General features: G+C 42.2%; 1 protein-coding gene across 3 annotated transcripts in view; it reads left to right on the top strand.

Annotated features, from left to right (window-relative positions):
- The window catches only part of NR6A1 (nuclear receptor subfamily 6 group A member 1), a 231,390-nt gene that overhangs the window by 199,445 nt on the left and 11,387 nt on the right, over positions 1-20,558 (top strand). For 2 of the 3 annotated variants that reach the window (XM_047698699.1, XM_047698702.1), the window contains 4 exons: positions 4,604-4,659; positions 12,782-12,936; positions 14,310-14,537; positions 15,869-16,123. In XM_047698699.1, the coding sequence (XP_047554655.1) occupies positions 4,604-4,659; positions 12,782-12,936; positions 14,310-14,537; positions 15,869-16,123 (694 nt within the window). The remainder of the gene's footprint in view (positions 1-4,603; positions 4,660-12,781; positions 12,937-14,309; positions 14,538-15,868; positions 16,124-20,558) is intronic. The other variant, XM_047698701.1, reaches the window with a different exon arrangement.

Genomic DNA, 20,558 nt, shown 5'->3' with positions numbered 1-20,558 from the left:
GTGTATGTGTTTATATATATTTTCTTTACTGTTTGGGAGGAAGTTAAAGCCGTCATTCCTCTTCGCTTTCTAACATAACCACAGTACTGTTGTCAAAATCAGGAACTTTACCATGGCATAAACTGTAATCTAATTAACAAACCTTATTCAAATTTCACCAATTATTTCCGTGTCCTTATAGCAGTGTATTTTTTGTGATCCAGGAGCCGATCCAGGGTCATGCATTACATTTAGCTTTTATGTCTTTTCAGTCTCCTTTATTATGAAATGATTCTTTATCCTTTTTTTTTTGTCTTGAATAATTGTTAATTTCGAAGAAAACAAGTAGAATATTCCTCAACTTGGTCTTGTCGGTTTGCTCACAGTACATTCAAGTTACGCATTTTTCCGAGAATGCCACAACGAGGATGTTGGGTCCTTTTGTGCATTCTATCAAGAGTGCGTGGTATAGCTTTGCCCTGCTATTGGTCATGTTGACTTGAATCACTTGGTGGCAGTGATGTCACTTGGATAAGGTGGTGTTGCCAGACTTCCCCACCTTCTGGTACAGACAACAACGTGTGCAGAGATGAAGATGGGGAACCCCAGAAAAACCAGATCATTGGAGTGTCTTGAATGATAAGCTAGAGAGCTGGGGTTGACCCCATAGACCAAAGGGAGTCACCAATGCATTTTGAGCAGGACTTTGATACAGTTAGTTTTATGTCTTACTCTCCTTTGCGTTTTGGGGTTTGGTTCGGCTGCCTAAGCCTAAGTGAGAAATGGTAGATACATGAGTTCTACAGCAGAAAAAGTATTCATACTTCTTTTAAGCAGATAGAAGAACTATAGCTGCTGCCACTCAGACTGGATAAGAGATAGAGCAAAACCATTCCTGTGATCTTGTACCCAGAAGCCCTTTGTTTTTGTTTTTGTTTTTGTTTTTTTCCAGATCAGTTCACTATAAGAAAGATTTTCAGCCCCGTTGAGAAACTTGCTCTTAGACCAGTATAGCATATAGAATCAGAGTTAAGAAAAGTTAGAAATAGCTAAGATACAGAAACTGCTACCGAAGTAGCAGTTAAGAAAATACATATAAACCTAAACTAAAATTCCCCACTCTGTCAGTTTTTCCCTGCATGGTCTTGAACAAGTCCCTTTACCTCTCTGAGCTTCAGGTTTTTTCATCTCTATACTACACAGGATAATAATAATGTAGACCTTCCAGGAATCAAATGTGATACTATATATGTGAATACATTATAAGCTTTAAACTGTGATCCAAGTTTTTGTTTTGAAAGGGGTGCTGTGACACATTGTATTATTTCCCACACTTCAGACAGTTTCATGCCATCTTGACAAATTTTACCATCTTTGACCAAACCAATACTGTTGTTTATTTCGTCTTTATTTATTTATTTATTTATTTTAAGATTTTATTTATTTGAGAAAGCAAGAGAGAGTGAGCCTGAGCCGGAGGAGGGGCAGAGGGAGAAGCAGATGCCCCACCAAGCAGGGAGCCCGATGTGGGGCTCGATCCTGGGACTTGGGAATCCTGACCTGAGTTGAAGGCAGACACCCAACTGAGCCACCCAAGTGCCCCTATATTCTTCTTTAAATCAAATTTTAAGAAAATCAAAGTTAATTTTCAAAGGAAATTTTTTATCACCTCAGTGGCTGGAAAATCAGTATATTTTAATGAATCTTAGGGTAGTGTAATTAAGAATTTATGCAGCTATGGTATATAGACATACTATGGGGAAAACTAGTGTGGAAAGAAGTCTGGTCTTAATCTAATAGTCTGGATTCCAACCCTGATTCTGCTGTTTAGTTTCTGTTACTGTAAACAAAATAGTTCATTCTTCTGAGCCTTATATTCATTCGTTCAATGGGAGTGATACTGACATTTCCTTCATGGGTTTGTTTTATACAAGATGGTACCTAAAACATAGTACGTGTCCATCATATGTGAGTTTCCTTAGTCCAAGGGGTGGGAGGGTTGAGAGATAACATGAGCTTTTAAATATCAGAACAAAAAATTGGTAAGTTGTAAATCTTTAAGATTTGTGGCCCTTAAAAAAAAAAAAAAAGAAAAGAAAAACCTGTTGAGTTCCTTCCTCACCTCCAAGACAGTGAGAGTGAGATTTCAAGTAAAATGTATTCAGTGTTGGACTGCTGATGATAGATCTTTATTCTGCACCTGTGAGCTGAAGCAAAGACATAGAAAACTCAGTATTGGTATAGAAGTGTCTGAAGTCTATCATTGACTCTAGAACAGCAGAGAGGGAATTTTAAGGATTTTTAGAGCTTGCAGTTAGGTTGAAAGAGATCTCCAGACAAAAACCAGTATGCATCTGATTCTAATATAAGCTGTGAATGTTTCCCACTCAGATTCACAGCAGCCTTGTAAAGAAAACTATGTTGTCTCCATTTCACAGATGAAGATGTCAAGTCTCCATCAAAGCTGGGAATAGAACCTTGGATTTTCTAATTACTGTGTACATAGAAAAGAGGCTGGTTAGAGGGAAGGATTAGTTATTGAATACCTAGATTATATGTCGGGCCCTATGCTTGTTGCTTTAGCTATGTTATTTTATACGTAATCCTCAGTAAAACCTATAAGATAGGGTCCAGTAGCCCCATTTATTCTTCAAGAAACTGAGGTGAAGAAATTTGCCTGTAGTTACACAGACCAGGCAAAAACTAGATTTATTTATTTTTAAAAGATTTTTTTTAAAGATTTTATTTATTTGACACAGAGAGAGAGAGAGATCACAAGGAGGCAGAGAGGCAGGCAGAGAGAGAGGAGGAAGCAGGCTCCCCGCTGAGCAGAGAGCCCGATGTGGGGCTCGATCCCAGGACCCTGGGATCATGACCTGAGCCGAAGGCAGAGGCTTTAACCCACTGAGCCACCCAGGTGCCCCTATTTTTAAAAGATTTTTTAATGTATTTATTTTTGTGAGAGAATGCACACTAGTGGGGTTAGGGGTGAGGAACAGAGGGAGAAGCAGACTCCCCACTGAGCAGGGAGCCCGTGTGGGATTTGATCCCAGGACCCTGGGATCATGACCTGAACTGAAGGCAGACACTTCACAGACTGAGCCACAGAGGTGCCCCCAAAACTGGATTTAGACAAGCTTGTCTAATTCTGAAATGTGTAAGGAAAATGAACTTCCTCTTAGACTTTCAGTTACCACAGGAACTGAGCGTTATGCTTAGAACTCTCAATCCTGCCCCCAAGGACTTTCTAGATTCTTCATGTTAATTTTTTTTGGAAGAAGGTATATTATTTATATATGTATATGTATATATAGCAGAGCTTACTGTCATATGATGCTGTTTGCTTATCTTCTGTTGTTAACATTGCCTTCTCCAAACTAGCCTCCACAGCAGCCATCACAAAGATTTTTCAAAAATGCCAACCGGACCACATCCTCTGCATTCCATCTTACCCTCAGCTGCTTTTGCTGAAGTTCATACTCTTACCCTGACATTAAAGGCTATCTCTGATCTGGCCCCAGTTGGCCTCTTCAACTTCCAAGTCCCATCTCTTGCTACTCTACACACACACACACACACACACACACACACACGTTGGGGACATGGGGCGGAGGAAGAGAGAGAATCTCAAGCAAACTCCACATCCAGTGCACAGCCCTACACAGGGCCCGAGATCATGACCTGAGCCAAAACCAAGAGTCTGATGCTTAAGCGACTGAGCCATCCAGGCACCCCTTTATTGACTGCTTTTGTAGGGAGAAACCAGTCAGATCAAAATTTTGGTTAATTAAAAAAAAAATCTGTTCTCATCCTAAAAATTAGACTCAAACTTAGCCTGGAAATTAAAAAAAAAATACTTTTTTTTTTTTTAAACATTTTATTTTTTTATTTGGTAGACAGAGAGGCAGGCAGAGAGAGAGAGGAGGAAGCAGGCTCCCTGCTGAGCAGAGAGCCCAATGTGGGGCTCAATCCCAAGACCCTGGGATCATGACCTGAGCCGAAGGCAGAGGCTTTAACCCACTGAGCCACCCAGGTGCCCCCCAAAAAACTTTCTTCAACAATGGAAATATTCTGGGCGCCTGGGTGGCTAAGTTGGTTGAGCATCTGCTGTCAGCTCAGATCACGATTCCAGTGTCCTGGGATCGAGTCCCACAAGCAGGGAGCCTGCTTCTCCCTCTGCCTGCTCTGTGTGCTGCTCCCTCTGCTTGTGCTCCCTCTTTCTCTGACAAATAAATAAAATATTAAAAGAATAAAATACAATAAAAATGGAAATGTTCTTTCTCTTCCTCTCTTTGAATTTACTGAAGCCTTCAGATGCATCATCCTGGTGAGATATTCGTAACTGTGCACAGGACTATTAATAATGCCGTCACCTTTGCTGAGCATTTTAAATGTATGCAGGTGTGCAGTATGTGTCCATTGCCTTGGGGGCCCAGAAGAATCTGTTGCTTATGAGGTAGCCTACAATAATGCAAAGCATATGTACTTTGGGTCCAGGAAGACCTCTGTTTTAATCTTGATTTCACCAATTACTACCTCGTGCTTTTGGCCAAGTAAGTTCTCTTTCTGTGCCTAGATTGCTGTGGGTATGCTTTTGACTGTCTCGACTTATGTTTCCTTCCAGCAATCAGAGAAGATGGCATGCCTGGAGGCCGAAATAAGAGCATTGGGCCCGTCCAGGTGAGTTCCAGGCCTCAGTCCTTGTGATCTGTCCTAGAAGCCCAGTGCTTTCGATGTTCCTGTAGCTACTTACCTTGATCCTCTCATCTCCTGATGGGGGGAGCCATCTTGCTTTCATTACCATAAAATTGTTTTTAGAGCCTGGTTTTGAAAGTGCTTTGAAAATCTTAAATATGCAACATAATGATTAAAGCTCTTCTTGTGATTCCCTCAACCCTTCCCAAGGATTTCACAGGAAATGAATCTAATTCTGGTTCTAAACCATCCAGAGGATTTTTTATGTCAGTCACTGAAGGTTGTTGATAACTTAGCCTGGCAGAAATCAGTAAGACTACTTTACTGTTCAATGTCTCTAAAGATATATCAGTGGAAAGTTCATTGCCTTACTTGTAGAATAGGAATAATAATAACCATTCTATTCCAACGATATTTAAGTACTTACTGTGTGCAGGTCCTTTGTACTGTGAACTCAGTCTAGTGGGAGAGACAGATGTGTGACTAGACATCCGAGTATAGTGAATGGTAACAGAGGATGCTCAGAGAGTACAGAAAGGAGGGACTTTTTTTTTTTTTTTTTTTTTTTTTTTTAATTAGAGCGTGGTTGGGAACTGAAGACATTTGGGGAAGCCTTCCTAGAGGGGGTAAAGTTTGAACCGAGTCTTGAAGGAAAAGGAGGAATTAGCTATGCTGGGAAGGGTTGGGGAGCCAAATATCTTCTGTTACTGCTAGACAGAAGAGGCAGTAAAAAGACCACAAGATGAATCTTTAAGGAATCACAGGAAGTTGATGGAGTTGGGCTGGAGCACTGGGCACATGTAGTGAAGTGGCAGAAGAGAAGGCAGATTCCTTGAGTGTGGAATCTTTTCTCTAAAGAATGGCCTTGATTATAGCTTCCTAGGTAAATTCTTCGTAGGGCCAGCCTACGCCAACTTGTTCTCACTTGCCAACAGAAGAACTTCATGAAGGTAGAAAATTGGATCTGTTCATGAACCAACAAGTGAATCCTCAGCATACCAGTGAGCAGGACCATGCCTCAGGGATTATTGTTCTGGACCAAGAGGCAACTACTAAAAGCTTTTAAGTAGAGAGGCATGGTCAAATTTGCATTTTAAAAAGATCATTCTAGGGGCACCTGGGTGGCTCAGTGGTTGAGTCACTCACCCTTGATTTCAGCTCAGGTTGTGAACTCAGGGTTGTGGGATCAAGGCCCACATCAGGCTCCTTTTTCAGAAGGGTTTCTGTTGATTTTCTCTCTCCCTTTCCCTCTGCCCCCATGCACATGCTCTCTTCCTCTAAAACAAATCTTTTAAAAAAGAAATTATAAAATTACAATTAAAAAAGAAAGGGGCACCTGGGTGGCCCAATCGGTTAAGCAATCTGCCTTCGGCTCAGGTCATGATCCAAGGGTCCTGGGATCGAGTTTCACATTGGGCTCCCAGCTCAGTTGGGAGTCTGCTTCTCCTTCTCCCTCTGCCGCTCCCCCTGCTTTTGCTCTCTTTTTCTATCTCTGTCAAATAAATAAAAATAAAAAAGAAAGATCATTCTAGCAATAGAAGTGGTTTCTGAGGAGCTGGGTAAGTGTCCATGAAACTGGAAGCAGAGGAAAAAGCAGTTCAAAGATTTTACAGCAGTCCAGCTAAGAGATACAGAGATAGTGGTTTTAAGTAGGGCAATGGTAGTACAGTTTGAAGGGGAGAGAATAGATTCAGGAGAGATGTAATAGGAAAAATTAATAGGATTTATCCAGTTGAATGTGAGGGAATGAGAGAAAGACAGGAATTTGTAGGTATTTTGAGACATATGCCTATGAAATATGGGACAGTTCCTAGCATATATATGCACTCAGTCGGGCTGTGGGCGTGTGCTGTATTCATATCTTTTTTTTTTTTTTAAATCAAACATTTTGGGGCACCTGGGTGGCTCAGTGAGTTAAAGCCTCTGCCTTCGGCTCAGGTCATGATCCCAGGGTCCTGGGATCGAGCCCCACATTGGGCTCTCTGCTCAGTTGGGGAGCCTGCTTCCTCCTCTCTCTCTGCCTGCCCTCTCTGCCTACTTGTGATCTGTCAAGTAAATAAAATCTTTTTTAAAAATAAATAAATAATCAAACATTTTTATTCATGTTATAATAAAAATTAGTTTATTTTGGTCTATACCCATATGTGTTCTTTTGTGTGCGTGTTGTAAAAAACATATAACATGAAATTTGTCTCCTTAACAAATTAAGTATATGCTACAGTATTATTTGCTATATGTACATTTTTGTACAGTAGATCTCTACAGCCTTTTCATCTTATGACCGAAACTGTATACCCATGGAACAACTCCTTATTTGCCCTTCTCCCTGTCCCTGGCAACCACCATTCTACTTCCTCTTCTAAGAGTTTGACTACTTTTGATACCTCATGTAAGTGGAATCATGCAGTATTCGTTCTTCTGTGACTTCCTTCATTTAGCATAATATCCTTAAGCTTCATCCACATTGTAGCATATGCTAGGATTTCTAAGGCTAAATATTCTGTTGTATTTATATACCATGTTTTGTTTATCTATTAATCCATCAACGGATATTTAAGTTGTTTCCATCTCTGGGGCGCCTGGGTGGTTCAGTGGGTTAGGCCTCTGCCTTCGGCTCAGGTCGTGATCTCAGTCAGGGTCCTGGGATCAAGCCCTGCATCAGGCTCTCTGCTCACGGGGAGCCTGCTTCCCCCACTCTCTGCCTGCCTCTCTGCCTACTTGTGATCTCTCTCTCTGTCAAATAAATAAATAAAATATTTTAAAAAATTGTTTCTGGGGCTCCTGGGTGGCTCAGTGGGTTAAAGCCTCTGCCTTCTACTTGGGTCATGATCTCGGTCCTGGGATCGAGCCCCATATCGGGCTCTCTGCTCAGCAGGGAGCCTGCTTCCCTTCCTCTCTCTCTGCCTGCCTCTCTGCCTACTTGTGATCTCTGTCTGTCAAATAAATAAATAAAATCTTTAAAAAAAAATTGTTTCCATCTCTTGGCCATTATGAATAATACTTCAGTAAATGTAGGAGGACAGATATCTCTTAGAGATCCTGATTTCAGTTCTTTTGGGTAAATACTCAGAAGGGGGGATTACTGGGTCATGTGGTAGTTTTATTTTTAATTTTTTGAGAAACCTCTATACTGTTTTCCATAGTGGCCCCATCATTTTACATTCCCACCCAGCAGTGCATAAGGGTTCCAATTTTCTGTATCTTCTCTGGTATTTCTTATTTTCTGATAATGGTATTCTGGATAGTTGTGAGGCAATACCTCATTATGGTTTTGATTTGTGTTTTTCTGATTAGTGATATTGAGCATCTGTTCATATACATGTTGGTTGTGCTGTTTACATGTCTTTGGAGAAGGTATTTCTTTGTATGTCTATTCAAATCTTTTGCCCATTTTTATTTATTTTTTTTAAAGATTTTATTTATTTGTCAGGGAGAGAGGGGTTGAGGGAGCACAAGCAAGGGGAACAGCAGGCAGAGAGAGAATCAGTCTCCTGACTGAGCAAGGAGCCTAATGTGTGACTTAGTCTCAGGACCCTGGGATCATGACCTGAGCCGAAGGCAGACGTTTAGCTGACTAAACCACCCAAGTGTCCCTTTTGCCCATTTTAATTTTTTTTTAATGTTATTTATTTATTTTTAAAGATCTTATTTATTTATTTATTTGACAGAGAGAGAACACAGCAAGAGAGGGAACACAAAGGGGAGTGGGAGAGGTAGAAGCAAGCTTCCCGCTGAGCATGGAACCTAACAGGGGACTCAATCCTAGAACTTGGGATCACGACCTGAGCCGAAGGCAGATGCTTAATGACTGAGACACCCAGACACCCTACATTTATTTATTTGACAGAGAGAGAGAGAGAGAGGCAAACCACAAGCAGGGGCAGTGGCAGTCAGAGGGGTACAGAAGAACCAGGCTACCCACTGAGCAGGGAGGCCGATGCGGGGCTCTGTCCCAGGACCCTGGGGATCATGACCTGAGCCAAAGGCAGACGCTTCATCAACTGAGTCACCCAGGTGCTGCATTTTTAAATAAGGTTATTTGGGGGTTTTGCTGTTGAGTTGTTGGAATTCCCGATATCTCTTGGATATTAACCTTTATCAGATAAATGGTTTGCAAATACTTCCTCTCATTCTGTACGTTCCTGTTGACTTTGTGATTGTTTGCTTTGCAGAAGCTTTTTAGTTTGATGTAATTCCATTTGTCTATTTTTGCTTTTATTGCCTGTACTTTGTTTTTTTTTGTTTGTTTGTTTTTTAATTTTTTTTTTTAAGATTTTATTTATTTGACAGAGAGAGAGCGATCACAAGTAGGTGGAGAGGCAGGCAGAGAGAGAGAGAGAGGAGGAAGCAGGCTCCCCACTGAGCAGAGAGCCCGATACGGGGCTCGATCCCAGGACCCTGGGATCACGACCTGAGCTGAAGGCAGAGGCTTTAACCCACTGAGCCACCCAGGTGCCCCTATTGCCTGTACTTTGAATATCATATTCAAGAAATGATTGCTAAGGCCAATGTCAAGAAGCTTTTTCTCTATGTTTTCCTTTAGGACTTTGATAGTTTCAGGTCTTATATCTAAGTCTTTAACCCATATTGAGTTGATTTTTGTATGAAGTATAAGAACAGAATCTAATTTCCTTCTTTTGTATGTGAATATCTAGTTTTCCCAGTACCACTTGTTGAAGAGACTATTCTTACATAGTCTGGGCAGCTTTGACTATATATATGTGGGTTTATGTGGGGGCTTCTCTGTTCTGTTCCATTGATCTATAGGCCTGTCCTCATGCCAGTGCCATGCTCTTTTGGTTACTGTAACTTTTAATATGTTTTGAAACCAGAAAGTGTAAGACCTCTAGCTTTTTGTTCTTTGTCAGGATTGTTTTGGCTATTTGGGGTTCTTTGGGTTTCCATATGAATTTTGGGATTTTTTTTTTTCTATCTCTGCCAAAAATGCCATTGGAATGTTGATAGGGATCGCATTGAATCTGTAGATCACCTTGGATAGTATGGATATTTTAACAATAATTGTCTTTTAATCTGTGAATTTTTTCTTTTTTCTTTTTTTTTTTTTTTTGGAGATTCTATTTATTTATTTGACAGAGACATAACGAGACAAGGAACACAAGCAGGGGTAGTGGGAGATGGAGAAGCAAGTGTTCCTGCCGAGCAGGGAGCCCAATGGCGGGCTTGATCCCAGGACCCCAGGATCATGACCTGAGCCAAAGGCAGACACTTAACGACTAAGCCACCTAGGCACCCCAGTATAACTTTAATTTCTTTCAGCACTGTACAAGTCTTTCATCCTTTTAGTTAGGTTTATTCCTAAGTTTCTTATTCTTTTTGATACTATCGTAACTGAGATTGTTTTCTTAATTTCCTTTCCATATTCACTTTACTATATAGAAATGCAGCTGATTTTTTGGTGTTGATTTTGTATCCTGAAACTTTGCTGAATTCTTTTGTTCTAACAGTTTTTTGGTTTTCTATTTATAAGATCATGTCATCTGTGAACTGAGATAATTTTACTTCTTTCTGATTTAGATGCTTTTTATTTCTTTTACATATCTAATTGCAATGGCTGGGAGTTTAGTACCGTTTTAAAGAGAAATGGTGAAAATGGGCATTTTTGCCTTCATCCTGATCCTAGAGAAAAAACTTTTAGTTTTTCATCGAGTATGATGTTAGTGTAGACTTTTCATGTATAGCCTTTATTTGTAGTCATTCTTTTTATATTTAGATGTAGTAAAAAGTTTATCTATTAGAAAGAATTCTTAAGCGTTTCCTCAATGAAAAACCTTCTCAGCATTCATTACTCAGTGTCTTTTGAGTACCCTTCTCCCACTATGGTCGGGACCTTCAGGCGCTTACGTCTCTAGACTTTCTGTTCTTTCTAGAATGGAGGGAGCTGATGCTCAGAGAAACCGATTTCATATGTCATTGCATTTGATTTTCCCTTTTTTTTCTTACTTTTTAGGGAGTGTTAGGAATAAAGAGCTGTGATCTCCCAAGTTCTTAACTATGTTTAATTATAATTAAAAATCAGGGATAAAATTACGATTTATTGAGTACCTGTTGTGCACTTCATCACTTTATCTTAGATTAGCCTCTCAAGTCTGACTGATTCAGTTCTGTACCCTAAGAGGGAGCCCAGACTACTCAGTAGGTGGTACTAGCTTCATTTTATAGGGGAGGGAACGAAGCACCAGAGAACTTGAGTGACGTGCCCAACAGTTCACACCCAGTTAGGAAATGACAGATGAGATCTGAACCTAGATACAAGCCCTCCTGATATGTTCTATCCCCTTAATTTAACAGTGATTGTCCAGTGTCCTGTGGGACCCATAGGGAGGAACAGAGGCAGTCCAACTTTGGCTCCCAGCTAGAATAATCTAATTTATTAGGACTGCTTCTTTTCACCCAGCACAAGTGCTTGCATGACCTCCAAGCTCTGGAATTGCTCTCACTACCATTACTGAGCCTGCTTCAGTCAGGGTCTCAGTAGATGTCTTGTAGTTTGATGGCGTCTTTTGTTTTTACATGTCTTATAACATCTGAAATTTCAGTGTTCTAAAGATCCCTAAAAGAAAAGGTTTGTTTGTTTTGTTACATGTTATTGACTAAAGAAAGACTACCCCTGTAATTCAGTATACAATCTAAGTTTAAGACAAATCGCTCAACTTCTGTACCAGTTAAATGTTTCTTGTTTTCCCTCCCAAGTCCTGTGTGCTGGCTGGCTTCCAGTTCTAGATGCCTCCTGTATTGATGATCAGAGCCACTCAAGGTTTCCTCACAGGCTGCTGGAACAAAGAGTTATGTAGGTTTGAGTCAGACGGACTTGAAAGAAAATGTCCTCCCAGGCTTTCTATAGGAGGAAGAAATAAAAATTTATTTGGCCCTTACTCCTTCCTGTTCACTCTCATTCTGTGCTGAGTTTAGCAGTTAGGCTTCAACTCTGGGTTTAACACTTTATAGAAGATGTATTTATTCACTCCCTTTACGGTATGGTAGCAGGAGCCATGGACTGAATACTTGGGTACTTTGGCCTCTTCCTCAAACTCCTCCTGAGACATAGGCACACAGTGTGATCTTGGGCAAGTCAATTCACTTGTCTGAGCTAAAATTTCTTCTTATTTATTCTGTAGGCTTGGGAATATCTTTCTCATCCTGAAAATCCTTGTGAAGTTTCATGGACAGTACTTAATAAGTGAACATTTGTTTATTTATCCAATGTGCATTCTTTGAGTACTTTTTTCTGGGTTCCATTATCTTTAGCTTTTTATTATCTTTATTATCTTATTATCTTTAGCTTTAGCTTTCTATTATTATTAGCTTTAGGTCTGATAGAGGGTATTTTTATGATACATTACCATAAGTGCTATAAAAAACAGCAGTGATGGTGAAGATATCCTTATCAACCTTCCATAATTGTTGCTATGTGTTAAGCCCTTTTCTAACCATGTGATGATGTATTAACTAATTTAATCCTCACAACAATCCCATGAGACAGATACTATTATTTTCTCTACCACACGGATAATTTTTGTTCAGATTTTGAATTTAAGTTCAAATAGTTTAATGGCTTGTACAATTAGAAAGTAGCAGAAACTATATTGGAACAAAGGTGGTGTGACTCTAGAATTCATCCTTGTAACTACTGTGCTATTCTGTTTATCTCAGAATACACAGAATTAGAAGTGGATAGAGGAGGGACCTAAAATTTTGTCTAAGTAGTGTAGAAGGATTCACAAAGAAGGTGACATTTGAATTGGGTCTTAAAAGGTACGCAGGAGTTTGTTCTTGAAGAGTAGTGTTTCAGGGGTAGGAAAGAATAGACTCAAAGAGTGTTGAAGAACATGGCGGCCTTGTAGCTTGAGAGGAGGGTAAACGGACAAGAGGAAGGCCAGAGTGAGCCACGGTGCTGGGAAGCAAGCAACTGAGCTGTCCTAAGATGAGTGAGAAGCCCTGGAGTATGGAGATGGAGGGGAGGGAATCTGGGTATCTCTCTAGAGAGTTCTGGGAATCCTTATGAGGTTTAAATGAATTCTTGGTCCTAAAGAAAGAACAAAGGCTATCCCGAGCACCCAATCTAACATGTATCAATTCCTTATCAAAGATATCAGAGGAAGAGATCGAAAGGATCATGTCTGGGCAGGAATTTGAGGAAGAAGCCAATCACTGGAGCAACCATGGCGACAGCGACCACAGTTCCCCTGGGAACAGGGCTTCAGAGAGCAACCAGCCCTCACCAGGCTCCACACTGTCCTCCAGGTGAGCTTTAAGGCAAACCCCGCATCATCTAGGACTACCCAAAGAGTAGACCCACAGGGAACCTCTGGGCTAGATATTCCTGCCAGTCTGTCTCAGCCATTACACTCTTGCTCCCTCAGTCTTTTGGGGAGGGGCCTGGATGACACAAAGCAGCATTTCACAGCCTACTTTTTGTTAAAGACCTTGACAAATGTCAGCATTCTCTTCTGCAGGCTAATAAAGTGATACGGCCGCCACCTTTGCCCGTAGGTTCTTTGCCTAACAGAACACCGTTTTAAACGTAGCTCTTCTCTCACATTGATCACGGAAAGAAAACAAACCACATTGACAATATTGAATTAAGTTCTCATTTCTCTGTCTCAGCAAGAGTGAAGATTTTCACTTTGTAAGTTTTAAGAAACTGAAAATTTTTAAGCTAATTAAATTTGCTGCTATCATAGAATACTAATTTGAAGACTCTTGGTTCAAGAATATTATCTTAAGTTAGTCGCTACGTATAAAAAATGTAACCATCAACGACCAGGATAGATTTCCTTTTTTGCAGAAATCTTTCTTATAGGAAACGGATTGATAAACTTTTTCTATAAAGGCCAGATAATAAATATTTTAGGCTTTGCGGGCCACTCAGTCTGGGTCTCAACTACTCAGCCCTACCATTACAGAGCAAAAGCAGCCAGAGACTATATAAATGATTGAATGTGGCTGTGTTCCATTAAACTTTATTTACCAAATGGGCCAGAGGCTACAGTTTGTCAACCCCTGTTACAGCAAATGCATATAGGATTTTAGATTTTAGGTGAGGATTTTTGTTTTAGGTGACAGAGTGGTTAGATTTCTCCAGAAAAGAGAAGAAGATAAGAATCTGCCTTTCTCTTGGTTATTTTGTTACAACTTTTATTCATTTGGTTGTTCCTTTTTTGTTCCTTCCTTTAAATGTTTAGGGAGTCATGCCACATTCTTTGCCAGATTCCATGTCAGATTCCTTGCTAGGTGCTGGATTTGTTTTATGGCCTGGCAAGGACCTTAGCCTGTCCATGCCTTAGTTTTCCTAGCAGTAAAAAAAATACATACCCCCACCTTTGTGGATCATAGTTTGGAGTATCCATTAAAATCTCTTTAAACGTGACACCTATACAAAGAATTTACTCAACCACTCTTTATTCAGTACCTATTTTGCCAGGTCCTAGGTGTCCAGTGATAAGTCACACATACACACACCTGCAAAGAGTCCCTGTCTAGTGGGGGAGACATGCATGTAACCATTAATTATGTCCCTGATGAAGACAGACTTCATGGCCAAAAAACGCCCTAGCCACCTCGAGCAGACAGTAGACCTGCCATGGTTCTGCTTGACATGAGACTTTTCTCTTTAGTAGGTCTGTGGAACTAAATGGATTCATGGCATTCAGGGAGCAGTACATGGGGATGTCTGTGCCTCCACACTATCAATACATACCGCACCTTTTTAGCTATTCTGCCCACTCGCCACTCCTGCCCCCACAAGCTCGCAGCCTGGATCCCCAGTCATACAGTCTGATTCACCAGCTGGTGTCAGCCGAGGACCTGGAGCCACTGGGCACGCCCATGTTGATTGAAGATGGGTGAGTGCCCTGTTTAGCCCTTGCAACTTCACGATGACCCCGACCCCACACCCACCTTCATCCTTGATTGCTAATACCATAGGCTCTGAAATGAGTCAGGGGGGTAACGAGTAATGACTCGCCTCAGAGGACAAATCTGTATTTATTTTTGAAGTCAGCAGTCCCTTGTTTTTCTCTTGAGCATCTTTTTTCAGAGTTGGGGCTGTTTCTGAATCCTTAGGGAAATGGGATTAAAGGAGTTTTGTTTCTGCTTGGGCCTAGGTAGGCCAGGCCCTGGGGTGGCCTGAGTGCTTCTCTGGCTCTGAGCCAGAGATGAGCTGTAATTCTGGGAATAATTATACATCAGGTCTAGGCTCCTGAACAAGGCATTCAAGGCACTACCTGTGTACGGACTGTCTGCATCCCCAGCCAGTGTACCATGTGCGCTGGTGCCATGTGCGCTGTGTACAGACCTGAGTGGGGGGAAGGAGTACTCTTGTTCCTCTGTCAGCTCTACCTGAGTCGATGCTCGCTCAGCCTCTAGGCCCATCAGTTGCTGCACCCATTACTCTTTGAGCCTGAGGCACAGGCTGTTTGTTATCAATTCAGACCTCCTAGGACGTATCCTGAGATTTCTCAAGCTAGTCTCCAGTATCAGAAGAGGAAATTCAAAGATCTGCTTACAAGAAGGCTACACAAAATCTTTATAAACCTGGGTGTGGGGATATGGAGACGAGTCATGCCAGGGGCCTTGAGAAGAAGAAAACTGGGATCCTGTCTCATCCAGCCCAGAGATGAGAAATGCCCTGCTCCTTCCGTGCAGGGGCGGCTTTCAAGGGCAGAGCAACTTTAGTTTCTGAAGTCTCTCCACCAGGGGGTGCACTGAGAGCAGGGAAAGCTAAACGTGTTTTCTCTTCTCTTTCAGCCCAGTGGCCTTGGGCGCATTTCTGTGCCAGTCCCTGTGTTGGGTGGGCACCAGATCCACCCTACTGGAGCTCTCATTGCCAAAAATAATGCAGGAGTGATGGAATTTTCTCTAGCACGTGGAACATTAGTGGGATGTTGAATGTTAACATTAAAAGTCATATTCCCTAATAATTGCACAAATTTCCAAGCTTCCTTTCCCTTTCTTCAACCTTTTCTTTCCAAACCCACCTCTTAAGCCCTGAGCTTGCTGCTGGCCCCAGTCTTGCCCCTTTATCGTTAGACCATCTAATGGAGCTGGAGACCCATGATCAAGGGAAGGAACCCACTGCCAGAGACCCTGTTTACTCTTAGGAGTACCCTTTTGCTGTGCCCCCATCCTCCCTCTCTGGCCACTGGAAGTGATTTTCCACTGTCCCTCCCCCCAGGTACGCTGTGACTCAGGCAGAGCTGTTTGCCCTGCTTTGCCGCCTGGCCGATGAGCTACTCTTTAGGCAGATTGCCTGGATCAAGAAACTGCCTTTCTTCTGCGAGCTCTCAATCAAGGATTACACGTGCCTCCTGAGCTCTACCTGGCAGGAATTAATCCTGCTGTCCTCCCTCACCGTTTATAGCAAACAGATCTTTGGGGAGCTGGCTGATGTCACTGCCAAGTACTCACCCTCTGATGAAGAACTACACAGGTAAGGGCTGTTGGCTGGGGAGGAAGTCCCAAGCAACCAAACCACTGTCATCCCTGCAAGGTGGGGATGGAGTGCCCCCACTGACCCTCCAGAGGATAGGAATTAATGCCACAAACAGGCCTGGCTTTGAATCCTTACTCTGCCACTGACTAGCTTTGTAACCATAGTCAAGTCTCTGATTCCTGCCTTCTGAATTTATAAAATGGGATAATACCAGTACCTCTGCAACAAGGTAATTATGCAAAATAAATGATGCTGGGCAGCAAACCTTAGCAGAGTGCTACACTATTATTTTTTTGTTTTTGTTTTTGTTTTAATCACATCCGGATTACTCAGGTAAGAGAATATACCTGGGGAGAACAAAAATCTGAACTCTAAACTTCATCTGTAAAGTGAGGGGCTCTGAGCTGTAGTTTACAATTCAGGAATAAGATCTAGAAGTCACTGCGTTAACCTGTTACATGCCAGGCACTGGGCTTGGTATTTTATATTACTGTCTTATTCTTTTCTCACAGCCTCTAGCATTATAGGCATTGTTATTCCTATTTTATGGATTAAAAAACTGAAGTTCAAAGAGACCTGCCCTTTAATGTTTTGGATCTGAACCCAGAGCCTGAATTCGAACCTATGCCTGCCTAATGTCAAAGTTTAGGCTCTTTAACTGCATCTGAGATGCAGTGAGGCTAAGGAACCAAGCCACTCTCTTCAGTGTTTTCTGGCATAACTTCTCATCCTATCTGGGCAGGATCCTAATCTCCCTGCCTAGCACAGATCTTTTACTTACTCACTTTGAAGTCCTAGAGCACACAGTGAGTCCCCAAAATCAGGACAGGTGTCTGTTGATACAACTTTTCTGGCTTATTAGTTTATGTGAAAAATAAAGCTTAAATCACATTTTTTTTTTAAGATTTTATTTATTTATTTGACAGAGATCACAAGCAGGCAGAGACGTAGGCAGAGAGAGGAGGAAGCAGGCTCCCTGCCGAGCAGAGAGCCCGATGTGGGGCTCGATCCTAGGACCCTGAGATAATGACCTGAGCCGAAGGCAGAGGCTTTAAGCCACTGAGCCACCCAGATGCCCCTTAAATCACATTTATATAGACATTTCAATAATTCACCTTTACTGAACAGTTTTTAAAAATGGAAGTCATGAGATTCCAGAACACCAATAAAGAGGGGTGAAGAGAGATCCCCATCAATGAAAAGTGGAGGAGATGGGGTACTAGCCCCCATACTTCTCTACGCAGGACCAAAGTGCCTTTCCTTTGTCACCCAAATGCCATGGAATAAAGACAGGCTAAGTGTTAGGCTGAGGCTGAAAGTAAAGTTCCAAGACCGTCAGGGCCCTTTGCACAACTGAGGGAGGGAGGAGTCTGGGTGCTGACATTCTGCCCTGGTTTTCTAATATTTCCTTTTCAGTGATGCTTACTGGCTTCAGGATAATCTGTAAAATGACAGAGTTTTGAACCCATGTGACACTTTGTCCTGTAAACAGAGCTATCCGATTTTGCAGATGGCCAAACCCCCTCTTTTGAGCCTCTAATTCATTATTTCCATCAAATTCCTATCTGCTGGTCCTTAATTCTGGGCCAACTGAATGTTTGAATTGCAGTCAGCAGACTTTAATATTGCCAGGGTTTGCAGAGCTGGCCCGTTGACTTTGTCCTTTTTATTCGCCTGGAATTTGCTTGGAATCCACCAGTGCAGCCTGGGGCTGTCTAGAAAGTCAGTCTATGAGCTCTAGTTCCTATAGAATGATGGGTTTTTCCAGGCCCTCTGCAGGTAGGCAGGTATCATTGGCCATGCAGGGCTCTTTGTGGCTTTGACCATCATAAAGCACCCCATCCTACTCTGTGCAGTCCCTTAAGCCCCAAGAGCAAGGCAGAGGCTAGTAAATTAGTGAGGGAACGTTTATTTCTAGGAAGGCTCTTTACCAAGGAGAACGTAGAGCTCCCCTGTCCAATATACTACCTGGTAGCCTCAGGTGACTTTTTAAATTTAAGTTAATTAAAATTTTATAAAATTAAAAATTCAGTTCTCATTTGCACTAGCCACATTCCACATGCTCACTAGCCACACGTGCTTAGTGAGTACAGTACCAGATAGTGCAGATACAGAATATCTCCGTCATCTCAGAAAGTTCTGTTGAAAATGCTGATTCTAGAACATATGTTAGTTTTGAGGATAAGAAATAAATTTATTGTCGGAACTTACTACTCCGTGCAAGAAGCTTATGGAATCCATCCGTGGAAAATAGGAGTTAAACTTCAATACCTTCGTTCCGATTCCATGCCCATGTACCTAGGACCCTGTCGTGTGTGTCAAAAGGAAGGATGTTGGGGTTGAGATGGTGCAGACATGGTTTCTGACTCTGAGGTGAGAGCCGCCATTCTCGGCTTGGGGGACTGGGAAACAAACAGAGACGTAACAATCTGTAATCCAGGGGGATACTGGTGGAGATCGAGGGGCATATGGGGGACTGTGCAAGCACAGCCAAGGAAGTAAGTACCTCTCTTGCCTAATCAAGTACTGCTTGCCAGAGGATAAGACATTTGAGCTACATCTTGAAGTGGGTGTTTCTAGGTAGGTTATAGAGAATAGGAAGAAGGCAGGAGATAAAGTCCTAGAAGTTAGAGATCCTGGGTGGTTGGTTTGTGCAGGGAATCAAAAGCAATCCTGTGGATTAGGGTATAGAGAGAATTTGTCTGAGAGATAGAAATGAAGGGAGAAATGACTGGAGAAAAAGGTTTAAAAAAAAAAAAAAGCAGATCATGAAGGTGTTCAATGCTAGCCTGGGTGGCTCAGTTGGTTAAATGTCTGACGCTTGATTTTGGCTAGGTCATGGTCTCAGGGTCCTGGGATTGGGCTTCCCACTCAGCAGGGAGTCTGCTTGTCTCCTCCCCCTGCCCCGTGCTCTCACACACACGTGCACTCTCTCCCTCGAGAAAATAAATAAATCTTAAAAAAAAAAAAAGATTTATGGGGCGCCTGGGTGGCTCAGTGGGTTAAAGCCTCTGCCTTTGGCTCAGGTCATGATCCCAGGGTTCTGGGATCGAGCCCGCTCTCTGCTCAGTGGGGAGCCTGCTTCCTCCTCTCTCTCTGCCTGCCTCTCTGCTTACTTGTGATCTCTGTCTGTCAAATAAATAAATAAAATCTTTAAACAAATATTTTTAAAAAGATTTATTAAATGCCTACCAAAAGAATTTGGGTTATATTATGTAAATACTATTAAGTCATAAGATGCTTTTATGTGGAGCAGTTACATGGTCAGGTATCATTTTGAAAAGATCCCTGTGGCTGTAAAGCTCAAGATGGACTGGCACGGACATCACTAGAGGATGGTGGTTGGGTAGGAGGTTTTTCCATAACAGGTAGAAGAGAAAATGGCCTGGACAAGGCAGCCGTGACTGTGGGAATAGAGAGGGCTGCACAGAGTTAAGAGATAACGAGGAGGTATAGTCAGTGGGACTTCAGGGAGGCAGAAGTTGGGGTTGGGGATGCTGCCAGGCAGGTGAGTGCAAATTCTCTGAGCCAAGATAACAGAGCCTGAGAAGAACAGGCCAAGAGATGCACCACTCTGAGTCTGGTTTGGAGTCTGTTGAGCCTGAGAGCCCAGGAGGTCAGAGGAAAAGGAAGTATGAGAACCTCTGGAATCAGGTACATCAGAGTAAAGCATTCCTTACCCTGCTGGAGACTCAGAGTGTGGGGTCTGTAATTGGCCGGAGCTCTTTTCTACCTTGCCTGCTCCCGCGTTACTCCTACTCCCCCAGAATGCCTTTACTTTTTCACGACTCCTGAGTGCCAGTGAGGTCCTGCTGTCATGAGAAGGTTTTTCCCTGATGATACATGACCACCTCCTTTTCTCTTCTCAAATATTGAATCAAATTTATGGTACCCATTTTCCTTAATCAGGCTGTTATCGGGCAGTGAGCTGGGCAAATTTGATTTAAAGCAGATTGTAGCACCAGCCAGTGACTGCTCCTGGCCCTAATCAAGAGAAGACGCCTTGCACTAGATGGGCTTTAATGGGCACTTCTGTCTCGTGAGCAGTAGCTCCGTTTCCGTCAGCTCTCTGGAAAGTTGCCTCCCAGCTTCCCTGCTCACACCCTAGCTGTAAGGTTCAAGAAACAATCTCTTCTTTTTGTTGTGATAACAGGAGTGACGATGATGATGCCATTAATAATGATAATAGCTAACAAGTATGGACTGTTCGTTGTGCCAGATTCCATCTTAAGTGCTTTACAAACATTGTTTAGTCCTCACCACCACCCCAAGCAACTGCACTAATGTTCCCCTTGTTCCACGGATAAGGAGCGTGAGGTTCACAGAGGTGAAAAAACTCAAGGCTACAAATCTAGAAGGAGATGACGTTGAGATTATCACCTAGATCTATTGTACTCCAAAGCCCAGAATCCTTACCAGTACCCTCTACTAA

Source organism: Lutra lutra, chromosome 13, assembly GCF_902655055.1.
Source record: "Lutra lutra chromosome 13, mLutLut1.2, whole genome shotgun sequence".
Taxonomy (NCBI): Eukaryota; Metazoa; Chordata; class Mammalia; order Carnivora; family Mustelidae; genus Lutra; species Lutra lutra.
The sequence above is the reverse complement of the archived record's forward strand: the minus strand, read 5'-3'. Positions and strand labels throughout refer to the sequence as shown.